This window comes from Hemicordylus capensis, chromosome 9 (assembly GCF_027244095.1).
Source record: "Hemicordylus capensis ecotype Gifberg chromosome 9, rHemCap1.1.pri, whole genome shotgun sequence".
NCBI lineage: Eukaryota > Metazoa > Chordata > Lepidosauria > Squamata > Cordylidae > Hemicordylus > Hemicordylus capensis.
In genome coordinates this window covers 30,414,188-30,433,250 of record NC_069665.1, presented here as the reverse complement: position 1 = coordinate 30,433,250, position 19,063 = coordinate 30,414,188, and the positions used below count along the sequence as shown (strand labels likewise).

General features: G+C 48.6%; 1 protein-coding gene across 5 annotated transcripts in view; it reads right to left on the bottom strand.

Annotated features, from left to right (window-relative positions):
* Nucleotides 1–17,941, bottom strand: part of ZC3H18 (zinc finger CCCH-type containing 18) — a 49,545-nt gene extending 31,604 nt beyond the window's left edge. For 2 of the 5 annotated variants that reach the window (XM_053271222.1, XM_053271226.1), the window contains exons 1-5: nucleotides 10,087–10,719; nucleotides 6,666–6,750; nucleotides 5,780–5,934; nucleotides 5,220–5,312; nucleotides 3,480–3,637 (exon numbers count right to left, since the gene is read on the bottom strand). In XM_053271222.1, coding sequence (XP_053127197.1) covers nucleotides 3,480–3,637; nucleotides 5,220–5,312; nucleotides 5,780–5,934; nucleotides 6,666–6,750; nucleotides 10,087–10,710 — 1,115 coding nt within the window. In that variant the 5' untranslated portion in view covers nucleotides 10,711–10,719. Of the gene's footprint in view, nucleotides 1–3,479; nucleotides 3,638–5,219; nucleotides 5,313–5,779; nucleotides 5,935–6,665; nucleotides 6,751–10,086; nucleotides 10,725–14,789; nucleotides 14,899–17,724 lie in introns of those variants that run through there. The other 3 variants (XM_053271225.1, XM_053271223.1, XM_053271224.1) reach the window with 3 other exon arrangements.
* Nucleotides 17,942–19,063: the final 1,122 nt, after the last annotated feature.

Sequence of the window (19,063 nt, the reverse complement as noted above, 5' to 3'; positions counted from 1 at the left end):
TTAAATCAAGTACACTTACTGTGTTAGATTTGCACAGATTCAAAGTTCTACTAATTTTTACTGGACTAAGCCACCCAATGGTGCAGCAGGGAAATGACTTGCCTAGCGAGCAAGAGGCTGCTGGTTCAAATCCCTGCTGGTATGTTTCCCAGAATATGGGAAGCACCTCTATCGGGCAGCAGCGCTATAGGAAGGTGCTGAAAGGCATCATCGCATACTGTGAGGGAAGAGACAATGGTCAACCCCTCCTGTATTTTACCAAAGACAACCACAGGGCTCTGTGGGCGCCAGGAGTCGACACCAACTCGAGGGCACAACTTTACCATTACCTTAGTAACTATTTTAGGATATGACAATTCAAGAGCATATCCTTCCCTTACAGAGCTTGAAAATTTAAGGGGGGGGGGATGGAGGCACTGATAACTGTTAGCATTCATCTTAGCATGCCCAAATAACTGAGAACGATACATTATGCCTATGCTTCAAGGGATAACCACCTGCAAAAATTTACCTGCAACATTGGAACTGCGCTGTTTGATTCATACAGCATTGATTCATTATGGGCTGGATCAAAAGATACTTTGCACGCAATCTGGCCTGCACAAGCAGAAAGTAGTGCAAGTGTGTCTGTCTTCCTTGCCCACCCAGCACATCAGTTGTCTCTAGATGTCCATGTGGAGCCACACTGGCCCAATACGGTCTATGTGCATAAATTCCCGGGCAGGTAGACTCTTGAGAGGCAATGCAGTCCAAGTTCCTTAGATCTATCCTTGGCGTCCCATGTTGCGTACCAAATGCTTTACTGAGAATTGAGACTGGTTTAATCCCAACTGAAGACTGCATTTGGTCACTTATTTTCATCTATTGGCTTAAATTAATTGACACCTCTTCTGGTTTGTCCACCCTTACTTTAATGGATAGCTTTTCTTCTAGATGGGGAAATGCAGTGGATAAGAATCTTTGGTGTTATAGCCTCCCGCTCTCAGATCTGGCTCGCATAGGCCTTTTAAAGGCCAAAGAATTAACTCATCAGCGCCTTTGGGATATTGCACTTCAAAAGGACAGAACACAAACTACACATTGTGTGGTTGCAGGAAATCCCAGACAAACCTTATCCCCGGCTAATTACTTATACAATCTTACCTTCCCTAAGTTCCGCCATGCCTTTACTTTGGCACATTTAAATGTGTTACCGTCGGCTGTTTTGGAGGGTAGATTCTGCCATACACCATATTCCCAATGGCTCTGTCCCTGCTGCTCAGGCATGATTGAGTCAGTACAGCATGTATTATTGTACTGTGTATTTTATAGAAATATACGCTCCCTTCTTATTGGCCCAATTGTGTTACATTATCCAGGCAGGCCAGACAACTTTTATGTGAATTTCCTTCTTTCTGACTCTGATGCTGAGATTACCTACTACGTACCTAAATTTTGTGCCACTGCTTGTAAAATTAGGAAATAAATGGTTAACCCTTCTGTTCTGTAAGGTACATGTATTATTTGGGTGGTGGACTGGCAGTTTAGTATTATTTTCATTATTTAATATCAGAGTATTTTAAGATCTTCAGAGAAGATCAAATAGAGATGGAAGAAGTATTCTGAAAATCTGTACAACAGAGATGTCAACATCCCAGATACTCTAGAAGATATTCCCTACTTGCAAGAACCACTAGCAACGGAAGATGAAGTTAGATCAGCACTCCAGTCATTACCGAGTTGGAAAGCTACAGGAATTAATGGAATAACTTCCGAAATATGGCAGGCAACAGAAGAAGAGTCAAGGCTCTAACCAAACTATGCCAGCAAATTTGGAGAACGACACAGTGGCTAACAGACTGGAAGAGGTCAGTCTACATACCCTTACTAAAGAAAGGAGACTTTACAGATTGTGCAAACCATCGCACAATATCCTTAATTTCACATGCTAGCAAAATAATGCTCAGGATCATCCAATGCAAATTAGAGCCCTACATGGAAAGGGAAATGCCGGATGTCCAAGCTGGTTTAATAAAAGGCCAAGGAACAAGATACATCATTGCTGATGCATGCTGGATAATTGAGAAAACCAAAGAATACCAGAAAGAAGTCAATATGTGCTTCATTGACTACAGAAAAGCCTTCGATTGCATCAATCATGCCAAACTGTGGAATATCCTTAGGAAAATGGGCATCCCCAAACACCTCATTGTTCTTATGAAAAACCTATACAAAAGACAGGAAGCCACAGTCCAGACGGAACATGGTGAAACAGACTGGTTCCAGATTGTCAAAGGAGCAAGACAAGGCTGTATACTTTCTCCTTATTTATTCAAATTATACAGTATGCTGAACATATACTGAGAGAAGCTGAACTGGAAGAAGATGAGCGAGGTTTTAAAGTTTGAGGAAGAAACATCAATAACTTGCACTACGCTGCTGATGACACTACTCTGATAGCTGAGAATGCGGATGATCTGCAAGCTCCGTAAGGAGCACAGTGAAAAAATGGGACTACAGCTAAATGTAAAGAAGACTAAACTAATGACAACGGGTACAGCAACCAGCCTCAGAACTGATAATGAAGACATTTTCACAGCCATCGGGGGGTGGGGTGGGTGGGCACAGAGTGGCTCTTGTTGTATAAAAATAAGCTGCAGATTGTCACAATGTCAAATTCTGCACTTGAGTGGTAAAATCAAGGAAGCAAGGAAAACACGTAGCCCTGTCCGGACAAGCTCATTCAATTGATCTGGGCATTATCAGCACTAGAGGTTTTCCTTGCTTTGTTCAGCAATGGCTCCTCACTTGATGCTCTGCCCATCTTAAGTGGGTTAAGACCTGGGAGCTATTGATCCATTGGGGTGAGTCATGGAGGCTGGGATCAGGTGCCACACCAACCAGCCTGTGATCTGTACATACCAGCCCACTCACGGCGGCTGGATCTCCCGAGAAGCTTGCTTAACCTACTTATTAAACAGGGTCCCACCTTGAAACTTATCAGTGCTGAAAAATCTACCTGATGGTGACCGGTGGGCAGTTTCCCAAAGGCAGTGTTGGGGGAGAACAGTTTGACCCCCTACTAACCCCCAATATGTGGGATCCCTCAGGGCTCTAATATCTCCCCAAGCAACCTCTACATCACTTAACACCGACATGAAACCACTGGGAGAACCATTTGGCGGGGCAGTCACCCCCAAGCAGAAGATATCTAGCTCTCCTTCTCTCTTCCACCTAAGCCCATGAATTAGTGTCTCGGGGTGATGATGAACTGGATGTGGGTGAACAAGCTGAAATTAAATCCAGACACAACACAGGTCCAAAATACAGTACAGCCGCCAAATTCTTGTTGGGAGCCAACACTGCCCTCTGGTGGATAACAGGATGACCCACAGAAGAAAGCCAAGGGAAGCATGAACATCAACAGGAAGAGGACCTACTGATGTTCCCTCTCCCCTCACCCCCAATACAGAGTTACCCATTTTAAAGTAGTCCCTTACGTTGAGTCCCGGACATCTCGAGTGATGCGATAGTTCCAGTCCCGGAAAAATTCATTCTCTTTGTCAAACTCACGCTCGTCTTCCCCGATGGTCACTGTAAACCGTTTCTCCTCAAAGTCGGGCTCCTGCTCCTTCCGCATGGTGGCCTTTTTCAACACCTATGGGGGGTAGGACAGGTCAGTCAAGAGAAGAGACAACAAAGTCTGCCAGGTGGCAAACCCAGAGCTGACATCCAAAGATGCATTTTTCACTAAACTGGGGGAGATAATAAATAAATAAAAGAAATACGTACCTATACATATACCTACATATACTACTATTTCCCATCCCATTAGCAAAAAAGGGCCTCTCAAAGCAGCTAGCAGGGTTGAAAACACAACAGGGCCACTCAAACAAAAATAAGGGCCAGGGCCCACTGAGGAACCTAGTTGCAACCCGTAATCAGCTCCAAGGGCAAACCCATGTATGAGACATGGCTGTAAACCAAGAGAGACGTTTCCAGAACACGAGAAACAATGGTCAAGCAAGGATACCATCTAAAACTCTCCACCAGCAACATCCTACAAGGCACAGACCATTTTGAGATGATAATCTCTCTTTAGGATCCCTTTATGGCAGAATCCTGCAACTGTATATATTATTTATTTCAAAGGTTTCTACCCTCTTTTCCTCAAGTGGCTCACGGTGATTAATTAGAGCAGGGGTTCTCAAACCTGGGCCCCCAGCTGTTGTAGGACTACAACTCCCATCATCCCACCACCATGGCCAAAGTTGTAGTCCAACAGTATCTGGGAGACCCAAGTTTGAGAACCCCTGGACTGCGGCATTTCTGATACAAACAGAAATGCCTCCGTATTTGATCTCAGGACGATTGCTTCTTCCTTCTGGGACTGTGCTTCCAGCACCATTTGCTTCCAGAAATTCACTTTTGGGATTTGCCCATTTCAGCGGGGTGTTTCCTGGCTTACTTCTTTCCGAGAACCAGTCGATTAGCCAGCGTACAATCATGGACTTGGGCACCGACCCAAGCACGCAGGCTTGCGATGGACAATCATGTGGCACCACACAGAAGTCAACGCGATGGCTTACGAGGCCCAGGACGCAAACAATAGCCCCTGACGTCGCTGGCACTTGCTTTCTTTTGAAGCTTTGCATTTTGCAGAGTAGCCTGCATGGCAACCCCTGCTTTTCTTAGAAGGACAAACCACAGCTTGCTGGTTGAGTAAATATTTGAGTAGGGTTTCCACGGGAGCTTGCCCAAAATATAACAAAAAAGAGATAACATCACACACGGCCTGAAAGAGGCTTGGATGTCATTGAGGAAATGTCGCTTACGACAGGAAAGTGCCGTCGCTCAGAGGCAGAACATGTGCTTAGCATGTGGAAGGTCATCCACAGGAACTAGGAGACGGACCTTTCCCTGCTCAAGATCTTGGAGAGCTGCTGCCTGTCCAAGTAGTTTGTGCTGGGCTAGATAGCCCAACGGTCTGACTTAGCCGAAGGCAGCTTCAGAGGCTTATCAGAAGCATCCATAGCTCTGTGGCAGACCACATGCTTTGCAAGCAGAAGGGTCCGGGTTCAACTGCCAGCACCTGCAGTTTAAAGGACAAGGCAGCAAGTGACGGGAGAGACCCTGGAGAACTGCTGCCAGTTAAAGTAGACAACACCGATGGTCTGACTGTCTGGCAGCTACATAGGTTTATTTGCATTGGTGTTTCTGTCCCCAAACAGCCCTTTTACCTCTTTAGCGTGACGGAGTCCCCTTTCCCAGGCACTTTCTGCCGGAGGGTCTGGAGGCGGCAGTGGCAAGATTTCATCAACGACTGGCCCTCCCTGTGAGAAAAGAGGAAGCCATGAGCCAGACAAAACCGTGCAAGAGCTGGTATGTGACCCAAAGGCATTGCACTGCCCTCTCTTCCTGCAGTCACCAGCAGATAAACACAAGAAGAGATGCAGGATTAGTTAGGCGGGGCATAATTCATGCATGGGATTCACTGCCCCAAGATGTGAGGATGGCCACTAGCTTAGACTGATAGCTGGATATGGGAATTAGACAACACCCTGGAAGAAAAGTGTTAGCCATGCCTAGGAGCCTTGACAGGTTGGTCTCTGGAGGACACAGGACTAGCTGGACCTCTCTCAGACCCAACAGAGATCTTCTGAGGTTCTTAGGGCCTGCAGTGCCCCCTTGATGCTCCTCGCTTGTCCGGCTGTGCGCACCCTCTCAAGTAACATGGCCTGGTTCAGCCCTCCACAGTAAACCCCAGTGATCAGATCTAGGTTACGTAACAGCTCAGTACCCAAGGATTGGCTGGCATCAGCGGATGAGGTCCTGGGCCAATGGGTGGCGCGCCGTTGGGAGAGAAAGGATCTGGCTTGGAGATCAAGGAGTAGTTTCCTTTGTCGTTCACCCCGGGATGAATAAACCGGCAGTTCATGCCCCAAGTACAGTGACCTGTAGCGGGGAAAGCGCACAGAAAGTGTACAGTGTTCTCGCACAAAACAACGGAAAATGAGAAGACGGTATCTCCAGCTTTTCCAGGGAGATTAAATCACTTAAAACAAATACGACACAGAGCACTTACTGAAGAAGCAAAGCTGAGCGAATGAAAGGTAGGGGTGAGCCTTTTGTCGTGTTGCCTTTCATTCACTCAGCTTTGCTCTCTCTGGTCTCTCTAACTCAGCACAAGGCAGCTTCCTAGGTTCCTAAGTCGCACCAGGCTCTTCTTCTATTATTAGCAATGGTAGCTGAATTGAACCTCCACATTCAGGGACCACCTTCAGGGCAGTGTACCTCTGAATACCAGCTGCTTGGAGACAAATAAAGGGGAGCCAGTGTGGCCTCCATGGGCTGCCCTGAAGCATCTTGCCGGCCCCTGGAGACAGGGTGCTGGACTAGATGGGCCCTTGGTCTACCTCAGTAGAGCTCCACCTGGTTGCACTTAAAGGCCTTCATCACGCTCAATGTGACCACTGAGAACCCAAGAGGGGTCCCCAAAACTATCTTGGGTTACATCACCCTCACAGAGGCCATGCACCTCGAGGAATTATGTTGCAAACCACCTAGGAAATTGTTTTGTTGGATGGTATAAAAATGCAGTAAAATCAATCAATCAGGACAGCAGAAGTCCCGAGGGTTGCCTCAGCACACTCCAGGCGAAGGAGAGCTTTGGGGCTTGCTCCTACCTTTCATGAAGAACCTGCAGGTGGGACGAGGCCTCACCTTCCTGTCGCTGGGGTCTTTCACCTCTCCCTCCTCTAGATCGTCGTCCTGAAAGGCACAGAGGGACAGGCCAGTAAAAATGTGAGGCTCACCTTTGACAGCAAAACCAGTGCAGAGGGTTTCCTCCCAACTCTTCAGCCCAGCAGACTGAAGAGGCCAAGAATTTTGCACTCTGGGAGGGGTTAAAATGGAGCAGTGAAGGGGCCACAGCTCAGTGGCCGGGCACCTGCAGAAGGTCCCCGGTTCCATCCCTGGCAGCCTCTCCAGGGAGGGCTGAGAAAGACCCCTGCCTGAAAAGTTGCTGCCAGTCAGTGTAGACGATACTGAGCTTGCTGGATCAAAGTTCTGACTCAGTAGGAGGCAGCTTTGGGGTGTATATACACACAGAGTAGAACTCTTTCACTCCAGAAGTGAACTGTGGACCACAATTCAGCCGGCAAGCCTCTCCAACAGACCCTTCTGGACCTGACATTTCTGCTCCCTCTCCTCCCACTCACGCCTTTCTTTCCTGCTTCTAGCAACTGCCACCTTTGAGGTTCCAGAGGTGCACTTGAAAGTTCTCAAAGTGGTTTTCACCAAGGGACGTGGCCAGAGCCTTTGTATCTAACACTCGCACCAGTTCATCTCAACTTCCCTTGTCTGCACAGTGCTATTTTCCTCAGCCACTCATCCTTTATTATACTTTCCACATGGTCAAATACTGCAGAGATTCTCCAAAAGCCCCCTGACAACTGAGCAAAGAGGCACCTTTTAAAGTGGTGGTTCTCTTTATTGAGCAGGGGGAGAGCAACTGGCCCTATCTGTCCCCAGCACGTGGCTGTAGCTGGCCTGTCTTAGGTTTCTTTTTGAGATGGTGAGCCCTTGCGGGGACAGGGGGCCATCTTTATTCATTTATGTTTATTTCTATATAAACACTGCTTTGGGAACATTTGTTGAAAAGCGGTATATAAATATATCTGAAAATTCTCTGTTCTGTGTAACACCTGACAAGCGAAAAGCTTCCAACGAGTTTGCAGAAATTTCTCGATCTGCACCAACTAACTTTGGCACAGAACATAAATTCTCTTGGAGTAAAATTGTTATTCTTCTCCACCAACTTCGGTCCAGAACATTTTTGGCTCTCTCTTATTCATAGAGCTGAAGGATGCCAGATATGCAGATGAGGTTCCACCCTATTAGGTTTAAAGGCCATTTGTGTTGCGAGCAGCTTTTAAGAGAGGAAGCTGAAGCCATTTCACTGCTCACTGCCACGACCCCCCTCTCCCTTTTTATCCCTCATTTGGGAAATGTGGCACTGAAAGGCAATGCAAAACTGAAAGCCGCTGTGCATCAGAGCATGCTGAGAGCAAACCCTGGAAGTTCTTTATGACAGCCTCCAAAAAGTAACGATTCAGAAAGACCAGAAAGCAAAGGGTTTGGTGTTGTTGTTTTAAAGCAAGCAAATGAAGCCAAATGAGAGCCTATAGCTCAGAGGGAGATCATATGCTTTGCATGTAGAAGGCCAGAGGCTCAGTTCTCTGCCAATTTTTTTAGCTCCATGGTGAAGCACCTGAGGTTATCCCACTGTCCTACCTGAAAAACAGTGACACCCCTACCTGTGTCCCAATGCAAAGAGCATGATGCAACCAACCCTTTCTGTAGGCCTGTGTGAACTCTTTGCAAATGTGCTACTCTTGGCAAAGAGGGAAAGGGAGCATCCTGAGGAGGAGTCATCAAGAGGAGATGGCAGAGATGCCCAAGGCAAGCTTCTGTCTGAAAGTTGCCCAGAGGGCAGTCTCCTCTCACACTGAACAGAAGGAGCCTCGTGGAATTCAAACGCTTAAGCGCTGGATGAAGGTGTCTGCCACAAGGCCTCCCAGGATGAGCGACTCCTCTGGTCGCTCTTTTAATAGGCTGACTGGTATCCCTCTCCAGAAGCTGGTAGGTTTTACATCAATACATAATGCAGAAATGCCAAGCTTACATGAACAGATGGGCTGCACGCCATGAACCCCATGCTCTCAGGCTTGCTGCCTCAATGAGCAGGCCACGAGGATTTATCAAATGACAGGCCCCACCAGGCTAGCTGGCGCTGCAAACTCAGGTATCCTAAGAGCTTAACCACCAAGTCCTAAGACGTGGCACACCAGCAATCCGTGGAGGCCAGGAATATTTGCTCTGACTGGCTAGTGGCTCCCTATGACCCGAGAGACACTCCTGCCTGCAGCCTTGGAGAAGAAGCCGCTGCCAGTCTGTGTAGACAATATTGAGCTAGATGGACCAAGGGTCTGACTCGGTAGAAGGCAGCTTCCTATCTTCCCCTGCCTTTTCTTGGTTACGCTACCTTCTAACTGGAGATGTCAGGAACGAGCCTGGGACCTTCTATATGCAGAGCATGTGTTCTGCTCCTGAGCTGGGACCCCCTCCCTTAAGGTTTCTAATCAGGACCGCATTGCTGAGTTAATGCCGACATTCCAGAAAAAGCCACGTCCCCTACAGCAGGGGTCGGCCACCTGGGCTCTCCAGCTACTGTCATCCTCAGCGGCAATTTACTGTGGCTGGGGATGAGGGGAGCTGCAGCTTAGCAATAGCTGGAGGGTTCCGGTTGCTGACCCCTGCCCGACAGTTTCGTGTCCAGAAGCTTGGTCAGCAAGGGGACCTGGCCAGATGGGGCTGCAGAAGAGTGGGTGGCAAAGAGAAGAGATGCTGACACAGGAGAGGGAGAGACGGTGAAGCAAACCACACAGGAGGCCGCCCTCCTGCCAGTGCTACTATTGCTTCGCATAGCCCGAGGAAGTGGGAAGGGACAGGACAGAGCAGAAATACAACATGCTGGGAAGCACTCTCTCCACTTCCCAGCAGATTCTGCGGGACAACCCTTCAGCTCTGGACTCACTTGGTTAGCTACCGGCCATCTTCACCAGCTGCCTGCTGCTAGTTCTAGCTAAACAAGGGTGCCTGAAAGGATCGAGGCTGTAGCTCACGGGCAGAGCACCTGCTTTGCATCCAGAAGGCCCCAAGTTCAATCCCTCCAATCACCAGGCAGGGAAGGACCCCTGTGTGGAACCCTGGAAAGCTGCTGCCAGTCAGGGTAGACAATACTGAGCCAGATGGACCAAGGGTCTGGGCTCAGTATAAGGCAGCTTCCTATGTAACCCATGAAACCAACATACATCCAGCCATTCCCCAAAATGACACTGACGTGAGAGCTCAGTGCAGGATAAGGTTCCTCATCATGAAAAAGTACCAGCAGAAGGGCCCTTAAGAAGCCTTTTTGCACACGCAGCAGACCTAGAAAACTGAAGGGGCACAGACTGCGATGCAGACCCCGATTTCCAGGGAGGCCGATCTCACCAAAGAGCCAGGCAGTGTAACCTGAGCTCTTGGGGAGGAGCTGGAACTTACATCAATCTCGCCGTCGTCGATTTCTCCGTCGTCTTCTTCTTTTTTCTTCTCCTTGAGGGGCTCCTGTCCGTCCTTTTCATCATCACTCTTTGTGCCGGACTTCTTCTCTTCCTCCTCCTCGGGGGCTTCGTCTCCCTTCTCCTCCTCCTCCTCCTCCTCTCCCCCAGCCTTGTCAGCCTCGTCGTCAGCAGCAACAGTGCTTGGCTCTTCGGGAACTTCCTCGTCATAGTCCAATTCATGTTCGTCCAGTTCCCGAGTGACCGAGGATGCTTCATCCCCCAGGTCGTTGGCTCTGTCTTCTTTATCCCCCTGGTTGCACAGAGAGCCCTTCAGCTCCCGACTTGGCTGGTTATTGTCAGAGTCCTGAGACTTGGTCTCACTCAAGCGGTCCTCCTCGTCCGAGTGGTTCTCCTCTGCCTCCTGGCGGCTCAACACCCTGGCTGTGTCTTCCTCCTCCTCTTCCCCCAAAGTGGTGCCCTGCCCGTCCTCGCCATCCTGTTCTGAGTCACTCCCTTTCAGGATTTCGTCTTCCGAGAGCTGCTGGTCGCGGTCTTCCTCCTCTTCCTCCACCACCTTCTCGTCAGGAGAGCGGGGATTTTGCTCAGGGCTTTCGGAAACATCCATCAGGGCCTGCTAATCTGAAAGAGAAAAGAATCAGTAACCACACAGGGCCAAAAAGGGGGTTCAGGACTGGTTCTCAGCAGCAGGCTCTCAAGCCTCAACCATTCCTACATTTTTTTAGCTGTTGGGTGCAGACTCTCCTCAAACACAAGAGTTCAGTTTAGGACCCAAGAAGGGAGACGGTGCATTGGCTTCCAATAGAATCATTTGCAAATGTAATCTTAAACTAGGATTCCCTCTGCTTTGAGCTACAGAGAGCAGATAATGAAAGGTGCCATGCACATTCCCCATGCAAATTCTGCCTCTAGTAGTTGGTGCAGGTGCATTTGAATGATACAATTCTCAGCATTTTACAAACACAGGTTCTTGTCCCTAATGGAAGGAAATGAGGGTCTGGGAGGCAGGTGAAACGCCCCACGAAGGAGCCTGTCTCTCCTTCATTCTCCCACTGCACGGCCATCTCATCCTTTTCTTCATGCCTGCTTTTCTATTCCCACCCACTCACCCCTCTCTTTCTCAAATATAAATGCAACAATTAATTCATAAGCTTATTCGGAAGGCAGAGCATGTGAAATCATGACACCAGGGTGCACCCAGCCCTAACTTGGATTTCTATCCCAAGGGCTTGGGGCAAATTACAACACCTGGATAATAAACATTCCAGAGGGGGAGTAGGAGGCTTATCTTGCAGAAAAAGCAAAAAAAGAAAAAGGCCTTGCAGCGCCTTAAAAACCAACAGATTTATTGTGGCATCAGGAACTTTATGCTGTTGGCCCAACATAGCATTAGGGTGCTTGCCAGGATTGTTTGCGGGGAGTGTCTGTGTGTTGTGTCTCTCATTGCTCAAAATTCTTCAGCTCCAGAAGAAACGTTCAAACAATGGGATGCAGAAGACATGCAGGGCAGTCACCACAAATCCAACTACACAGCCCGGAAGAATGCAGACAGATCTGCATCAAATACTCATGTTACCAAGAACAGCCCCAGTCGGGGAAGGGGGCAGCTGCCAGCCTCCAGTCCTGGGAAGTCAGGATGTGAGCTAGAAGCATCCAAAGAGCTGGCTGGGGTGGGAAGCAGAGCAGCCTGGAGAGGAAGGGACTCTTCAAGGCATCATTAAAATGTCACGAGGAAGGATAGCTCAATATGCAGAAGGCCCCAGGTGCAATTCCTGACAGGGCTGGAAAATCCCACCTAAAACTCTGGAAAGCCTCTGCCGGTCCAATGTTCTGCCCCACACTGCTGTATGGAAACAACCCCCTAAAGAGCTCAAGCTTCTTCTTTAGACAACTAAAGCCTCTCTCTTGAGACCTTTTCTCTTCATAATGGTCCCCCTCCAGAAAAATATTTCAGAGCTAGTCCCAGTTATGGCCTGTATGCCAAGTAAGGTGTCCACCTTCATAAGCATACCAAAGATTTGAAAAATAAGTAGAAGAGGTAAAGTGAAAAACATTCAGTAGTAATTATTACTGCATAGGCTGGTTGGAGAACAAACTCCAGCTCTAAAAGCTTTTGACTATGGAACACTGCATCCACATATTATACATCTGCACACAGATAGATATTAGGGCTGAGGAACATCCAGGACCCTGAAAACTAAAGGCAAATGTTACTGAATTAACTGAACTCCACATTCCACTGGAGAGGAGATCACATCCTAGGTCAGATCTCTAACATTTCACACAGCTCAGCCCAACAAGGTGATATTAAAAGCTTAGAGAGACAAGAATGATGCTAATTGCCTCCTGTTAATTGCAGCTCAGGGCAGTAAAGTATAGCATGCACAAGCCTCCCACAAATTGGCCACTTGAAAAGCACTTAAAAGCCCAAGTGAATATCAGAAACAGCCATCCCTAACAGTTTGCCGTACGGCCTGGTTTCCAATTACAATTTGAAATTGTTCTAACTCCCTGAAAAATTATTCCCTCCTAAGCACGCCCATGGATGGCAATTTGCTCACAGTCCGAAACACCTGAAATTAAAGGTCAGCATTAGCAGGCTTATATAAATGGACAGGTGGGCTGGGGTAATAGCCTGGTTCAAACTGATGACTTAGAAGGAAGCGCAGTTTGAAAAGATCAAGACGCCTTCCCCAGGACTCTTCCTTAAACACAGAAGATAGCGACTATATTTATGTATATGCAGTCTTAGTCTGTGACTGCTTTTGCAGAATAGAGCCTGAAAATACAACCCTATGATTCAAGACCATGTGTGTTCCTTCTGACATGTATCCAGCAGATGAATGGCACAGGTGCTAGTTTGTACACAGCGACTCCCAGACTCCTCAGGGACCCAAAAGCTGTGAAGCCAGTCAACACAACTCCCTTGCGTCTGCGGAACAGAGGGCCTATAGCAACAGCAATCCTGGAAAATGTTCTGCCCCACCCCACTAGCCTCCATGTACAATAAGCTTTATCCAGCGGCACCCCCACACTTTAGTTGCTATTGCTTCTGTGGTGTGGGGTGTCAGAAGACAAAATGAATAGGGCTGCAGGCTGTGAAGTACCACGTTAGCTTGGTTGAAAATCTCCCCACTTGATTTATGAATAGGGGTTAGCTGATGGAGTTAGTTATAGTTGGTTTCTGTCATTGACCAACACACTAGTTGATGGAGATATCGGAGCCAGGAAGAATCTTTTCTCCTGGCCAAATGGCTAGCAATCCAGGGAGAGGACCTCCCACTGGTAATACAGCTTGGCTCGTTTGCTTGAAGTGCAATTCTTTTCCTGTTTAAGGTGGCTTCCTCCTGCCTGGTCACTTACAGCCGATGCTTATTCACACGTGTCAAATCATATTCTCTGTCAATTTGTAAAAAGCATTTGAAAACCCTCCTATTCACCCAAGCTTTTTCAGCTTTTTAAATTTTTAGGTTTTTAATTTGTTTTTGACTTTTAAATTGTTTACATTGTTTTAAGTTTTGTGTATATTTTAAATTGTTTTATGTTACTGTTAACAGCCCAGAGACGAAAGTTTGCAGCACTGTACAAATCTGATATAAATAAATAACAAGCTGGAGGAAGATTGAGGGCAGAAAGAGAACACACTGTGCTGGAAAAGCCAATTGAAGAAACTTAATAAGTGGGCTGAGTGGACAGCAGAATTTTGAATATACTTAATAGACCTGACCAGGAAAATATTCTTCTTAGATGAACAACATACTTTCTATCTCTGAGGATCTGAATGGTGGGATATTAGTCATATTTTAATAAACAAACAATCTAAAAGACCACAGATGTCCATGGGACCTTTGTATCTTACTGGGAAATGCAGTCTGCTTTCTACTCAATACTGGCCTGAGATTTCAGATATTATTCCGGTGATGAGCCAGTCGAACAATACAGAGGGAAGGGAAATCTTGCGTGTTTCCTTCAACTACACAAAAGATGAACACAGCTGTGCTTCTTATGATGCTGGTTTTAAAGGCCGACATTGGACAGCATGGAATGCTAACTGATCTATGGCTAAAAAAAAAAGTTCTCAGATATCTATTTTTGCCACCTTCAATTATTTTCCAGGGCCTCATCAAGACTTTAGGCACCAGCCTGCAGATGATTTCCTAGGTACCTGGTATTTTTCCAGCCCCAAGGGTGAATAAAGAAACAGGAATTAAAAACTCATTACATGATAGATCAAATGATTATTGATACCAAGCCCATTTCAGATAAAGTTCATTCATGATTTGTTATTTTTCAGGGAATCATAGGTTGATTTTGCACACATCTCCCTGCCACTATTTCAAATGCCATATATCCACAGAGGCCTACTCCAAGGTATGTGTCCTATGCCAGATGCAGCCCACTGCCTTGTTTGATTTGCGACCCGACTGATACAAATTATGATTGGCAAAGTACTTGCTAATAGCAAATGGCACATCCATTGTATTGCTGCCCAGTTCCGGTGGCGAACTTTTGCCACGTCATGGTCATTACATCATATAACATTAGGAGAGCTATCTAAAAAAAAAAGGGGGGGGGAGCAGGTTTCTAGATCATCACAACCTCCAATTTATTTCTGGCAGTTATATAGCGCTTTTTGGGGAGATCTCCCAAAGCGGTTTACATAAAAGCGTCAATAAAAAACCATACATCAAGCCACATGTTTAGATCTTCACATGCTGACCACTTTAGGCTTTGCTGCTTTTTCCTTCTCTCCTCCCCTCAGAGCAAGATGTTCCCTAGGTAGCTCTGTGGTGGCAGTTGGGAAGGGAGGGGCCACCTCAGCTGGAGCATGGGAGCTGGATGGTGGCAGCTTTCCAGCCCTGTCTGTCTGTGTGTCTTCTCTCCTCCCCTCAGAGCAAGATGATCCTTAGGTAGACCATTAGCAAGTATCCAATATATAACAGGCGGTGTTAAGCTTTCTTGGTAAAGCAGAATCAACCTTTAAGGTGGTTATGAGGAATATCTTGGTGGAATTACTGAGCCACAAGAACTGAGATACCAAACATCACCATTTTTCAAAGGACTTTTCAACTCTTTTGTCCCACTGGGTAGCTGAAGAATATGGTTCTAATTTAAGGGACACTTTCACACACAAAGACACAAAAGCCTTGCCCAGTTAGGAATATTTTGGCAGTACTGTTTGGCTGTATCACTTCAGCAGTGAGCAGGCACCTATGACAAAGATCGTTGTCCCAAAGTGTACGTATTTTTAAAATCAACGCACCATCTTGTTAACTATATACCCAGCTAAATACACTGATTTCTTTGCATAGAAGACTTTAAAACACACAACAATCAAGAGTTTCAGAAAGCATCCACCTCTCTTGACAGTCAGAGCTGATGCAGTACAACAACTAAGAGACAAATCTGTCTCTTAGCCCCTCCAGTTCAAATCTCATCTATGCCAGGAACCCACCAGGCAAGCCACCCCTTCCCAGCTGCAACATCCCCCCCATCTGCAATGTGGAGATGATAATACTAACCCACCATACAAGGTTATTATAAAGACGACAAGGTCACTTATGCAAAACGGTTAGAACTCAAACTGTGATCCATAACGGAGATAAGCATTTCCACCCCTTGATATGGGAAACCCACAATGACCTTTAAACTTACTTAAATTAGGCTAGCTTTGCACGACCTCAGATCTACATGAATCCCACTCCCAGTGAGTTTTGATGTGCTACCCTCCTGCCAGCCTCCGGGCTCCAAGTTGCCCATGTAGAAGCTGGCACCCATCCTTTCCCACCAAGCCCTCTTCAGCTTCCCATAAAAGAGTCTGTTCCATCCTATCTCTTGCCTCACACACTTATTGTGGGATCACCGCCTGCTAAATGGAAGAGAAAATACTTCCCCTCCAACACACATACAGCCTGCTAATCAGGAACTCACACCAGCAATTGCCATCACAACCCACTCTCCCATCATTACAGCTCCAGTCCAACTAATCCATCCATGCACCTGTCAAAGCAGGAGCTAGTGATATTTTTCATCAGCTCCCTGAGCTTGCTCCTCCAATTTCCCCAAAATAAGGAGAGGCCATAGCTAAGCACTTTGCATATATAAGGTTCCAGGTTCAGTCCCTGGCACTTCCAGTTAAAATGTCCACAGATGACATGACTGGACAAACAACACTGTAAGAGGTGCTGCCAGTAAGAGTAGGCAGTACTGCCTAGATGAACCAATAGTTGGATCTAGTATAATCCAGCTTTGTATTATATTTGCGTGTACAGGAGGGGGTCACTCAGTGACAGAAGACATGCTAAAGCTCCAAAACTCAACCTCTGACATCTTCAGTGAAAGAGATCTCAGGCAGCAGGGCTGGGCAAGGCGTTTCTTTGCCTCGGACCTTGGAGAGCTGCTGCCAGTCAGAGCAGGCAATACTTGGTTAGATGGGCTCAATAAGTATATACAAGTCCGCTTGGCCCAGCTATGTAAGGCAGCCTGTCATAGTCCTATGAATACAGCAACATAAGAAAAGCCTCCCTGCTGGATCAGACCAAATGGTCCATCTAGTCTAGTATCTCATTTCTCACAGTAGTCTACCAGATGCCACTAGAAGGTCCGGGGTTCAGTCCCTGGCAGATTACCAAGTAGTGCTGGGAGAAAACCCTGGAGAGGTCCTGCCAGTCAGTGTAAACATTACTAATCTGGATAGCTGAATAGCACCAGTATTCTGCTTCTGAACAGGAACCATGCCTGATCATCAGGGAGAGTCCTATTCTCTGGGAAGGTGCCTCAACCCCTTGGATAAGATCATAGGAACCTACCATATACTGAACCAGACTCTTGGTCAATGGACCAAGTGCTGACCACAACACTGTAGAGATGCTGCCAGTAAGAGTAGCCAATACTGCCTAGATGAACCAAAAGTCCGATCGAGGATAATCCAGCTCCGCACTACTTGTGCGTGTAGTTACTCCGTGACAGAGAACACTCCGTGTTGTCCAGAACAACACATCACAGTTTTCCACGCAAGCAGCGCAGACCTCTTCAAGCGGGGGCCCCACGCCCAGCTCCTGCCTGCAGTGAGATCAGAGCAGTCCTGTTTCTGACAGCTGTGGGAAGTGGCCTTATACCGAGTCAGACCACGGGCCCATCCAGCTCAGTGTTGTCCACACTGACTGGCAGAAGGACTGCGGCCTCCCAGGCCGGAGTCTCTCCCAGTCCCACCTAGGAGTGCTGTCAGGGGCTGAACCTGAGCCCTTCTGCATGCTAGTCTGCCACTGAGCTGTGGCCCCATCCCTACTCTTGGCCTAGGCAGCACAGACCACCCGCCTCCCCCACTGCTGTTTGCACCCAGGCACCCAAGGATAGACTACCTCTGGAGCTGGAGGACCCACTGAGCCGCCCGGGCTTGCTGACAGGCCCCTCCCCCTGGCCCCACCACCCTCCCCAGGAAACCGATTTCCCTCCCCCTGGAGAGGGGCGCGTGTCACGGGCCCCCTCCCCCGAGCGGCCTCAGCCGCCCTCCCCACAGGCGCCCCGCCGAGGGCTCTCCCGCCCCACTCCTAGGGGGGCGGCGACCCCCGACCCCTCGGCCTCCCCTCCGGGCTGGGAGGCCGGGCCCGCCGCTCCTCACCTTGCCGGGCGGGGAAAGGTCGGGGCAGGGAGCCGGGGGAGGAAGCGAGAGCGGTTCCAGGAGGCGGCGGGGCGCGCGGCGAGGCCTCTAGCAGCAGCGGCGGCGGAGCGAGGCGGCCATGGCGTGACGTCACCCGAACGCGACGCCGACGGCGGATAGGTCGCCTCTCGGCCCCACACGGTAGCTGCGGGCGCCCGGGCGCATGCGCGAGGTCGGGCGCCGGACCCGGCCCAGCCGGCGTGGGCGGGACCTCGGGGGGAAAATGACAGGCGGGCGGCCTAGCTGAGGGGAAGCCCGGCAGCCAATCAGAAAGCCCGGCGGTGGCGCCAGGCCAGAGGGGGAGAGGGCGCCTCGGCGCGCGCCTGCGCATTGCGTGCTTGCTCGTCTGGAGGGCGGAGGGCTGTTTGGCAGCGGGGGAGCCGCTTCGTAACTTCCTCGCAGGCAGAGCAGCGTTCCCTGCAACAGGGTTTCCCATATGTGGTTGACTACCATTCCCACAATCCTCAGCCAAAGTCCCTTGCCGCTGGGGATGCTGGGAGTTGTAGTCAACAACCTCTGGGGGATCCCTGTTCGAGGGAACCCTTGGGCAGAGCAGCGGCCGCCCTGAGCGCGTGCAGAGTGCCCTCTCAGCAGCGCATGTGTGGCTTTGTTTCTTTTCAGTGTGCAACCAGCCACCCCCACAAAAAGTGCCGTTGAAAAATCCACCCCCTGCCTTGCAACCCTGGTCCCTCTAGCTCAGTGTTTTCTACACAGACTGGCAGCAGGAGGCAGGAGACTCTCTTAGCCTTATCTGGAGATGCTGCCAGGGAGGGGACTTGGGACCTTCTGCATGCCAGTATGCAGATGCTCTTCCCAGAATGGCCTCCTCTATCTTACAGTGCTCACATCAACGGAGACTCCTAATTTAGGGCAGAGTGGGCAGTGCCCACCCAAAAAACGTGCCCAAGTCAGCAGCTGCTTGCTTCACTGCCTCCCAGTGTGTGCTGCCCTGTTCCCTGCTTGCAGCCTGCCTGCTGCCATGTTTTCACAGAGTGGGCGTTGGTAGCACCGTCCCGAAATGCCACATGTTTCATTGGGCTCATTTAAATATTGATGAGGCAGCAGCCAATTCAAAGGCTGGACTTTATTTTCAAAAGGTAGCGGAGCTGGGAATGACCTTCCAACCAATCACAATTCATCATTTTGAAAGACTGCTCTGGCAGCCAGTCAGAGTGGCCAGAGGGAGGAGGTCTTTGCTATTGAGAGGCAAGGCAATATGTGTGATTGAGCCACACATATGGTTTACTGGACATGCCAATCATCATTTCATCCCATTTTTAGATGTCACAGGGTACAAAGA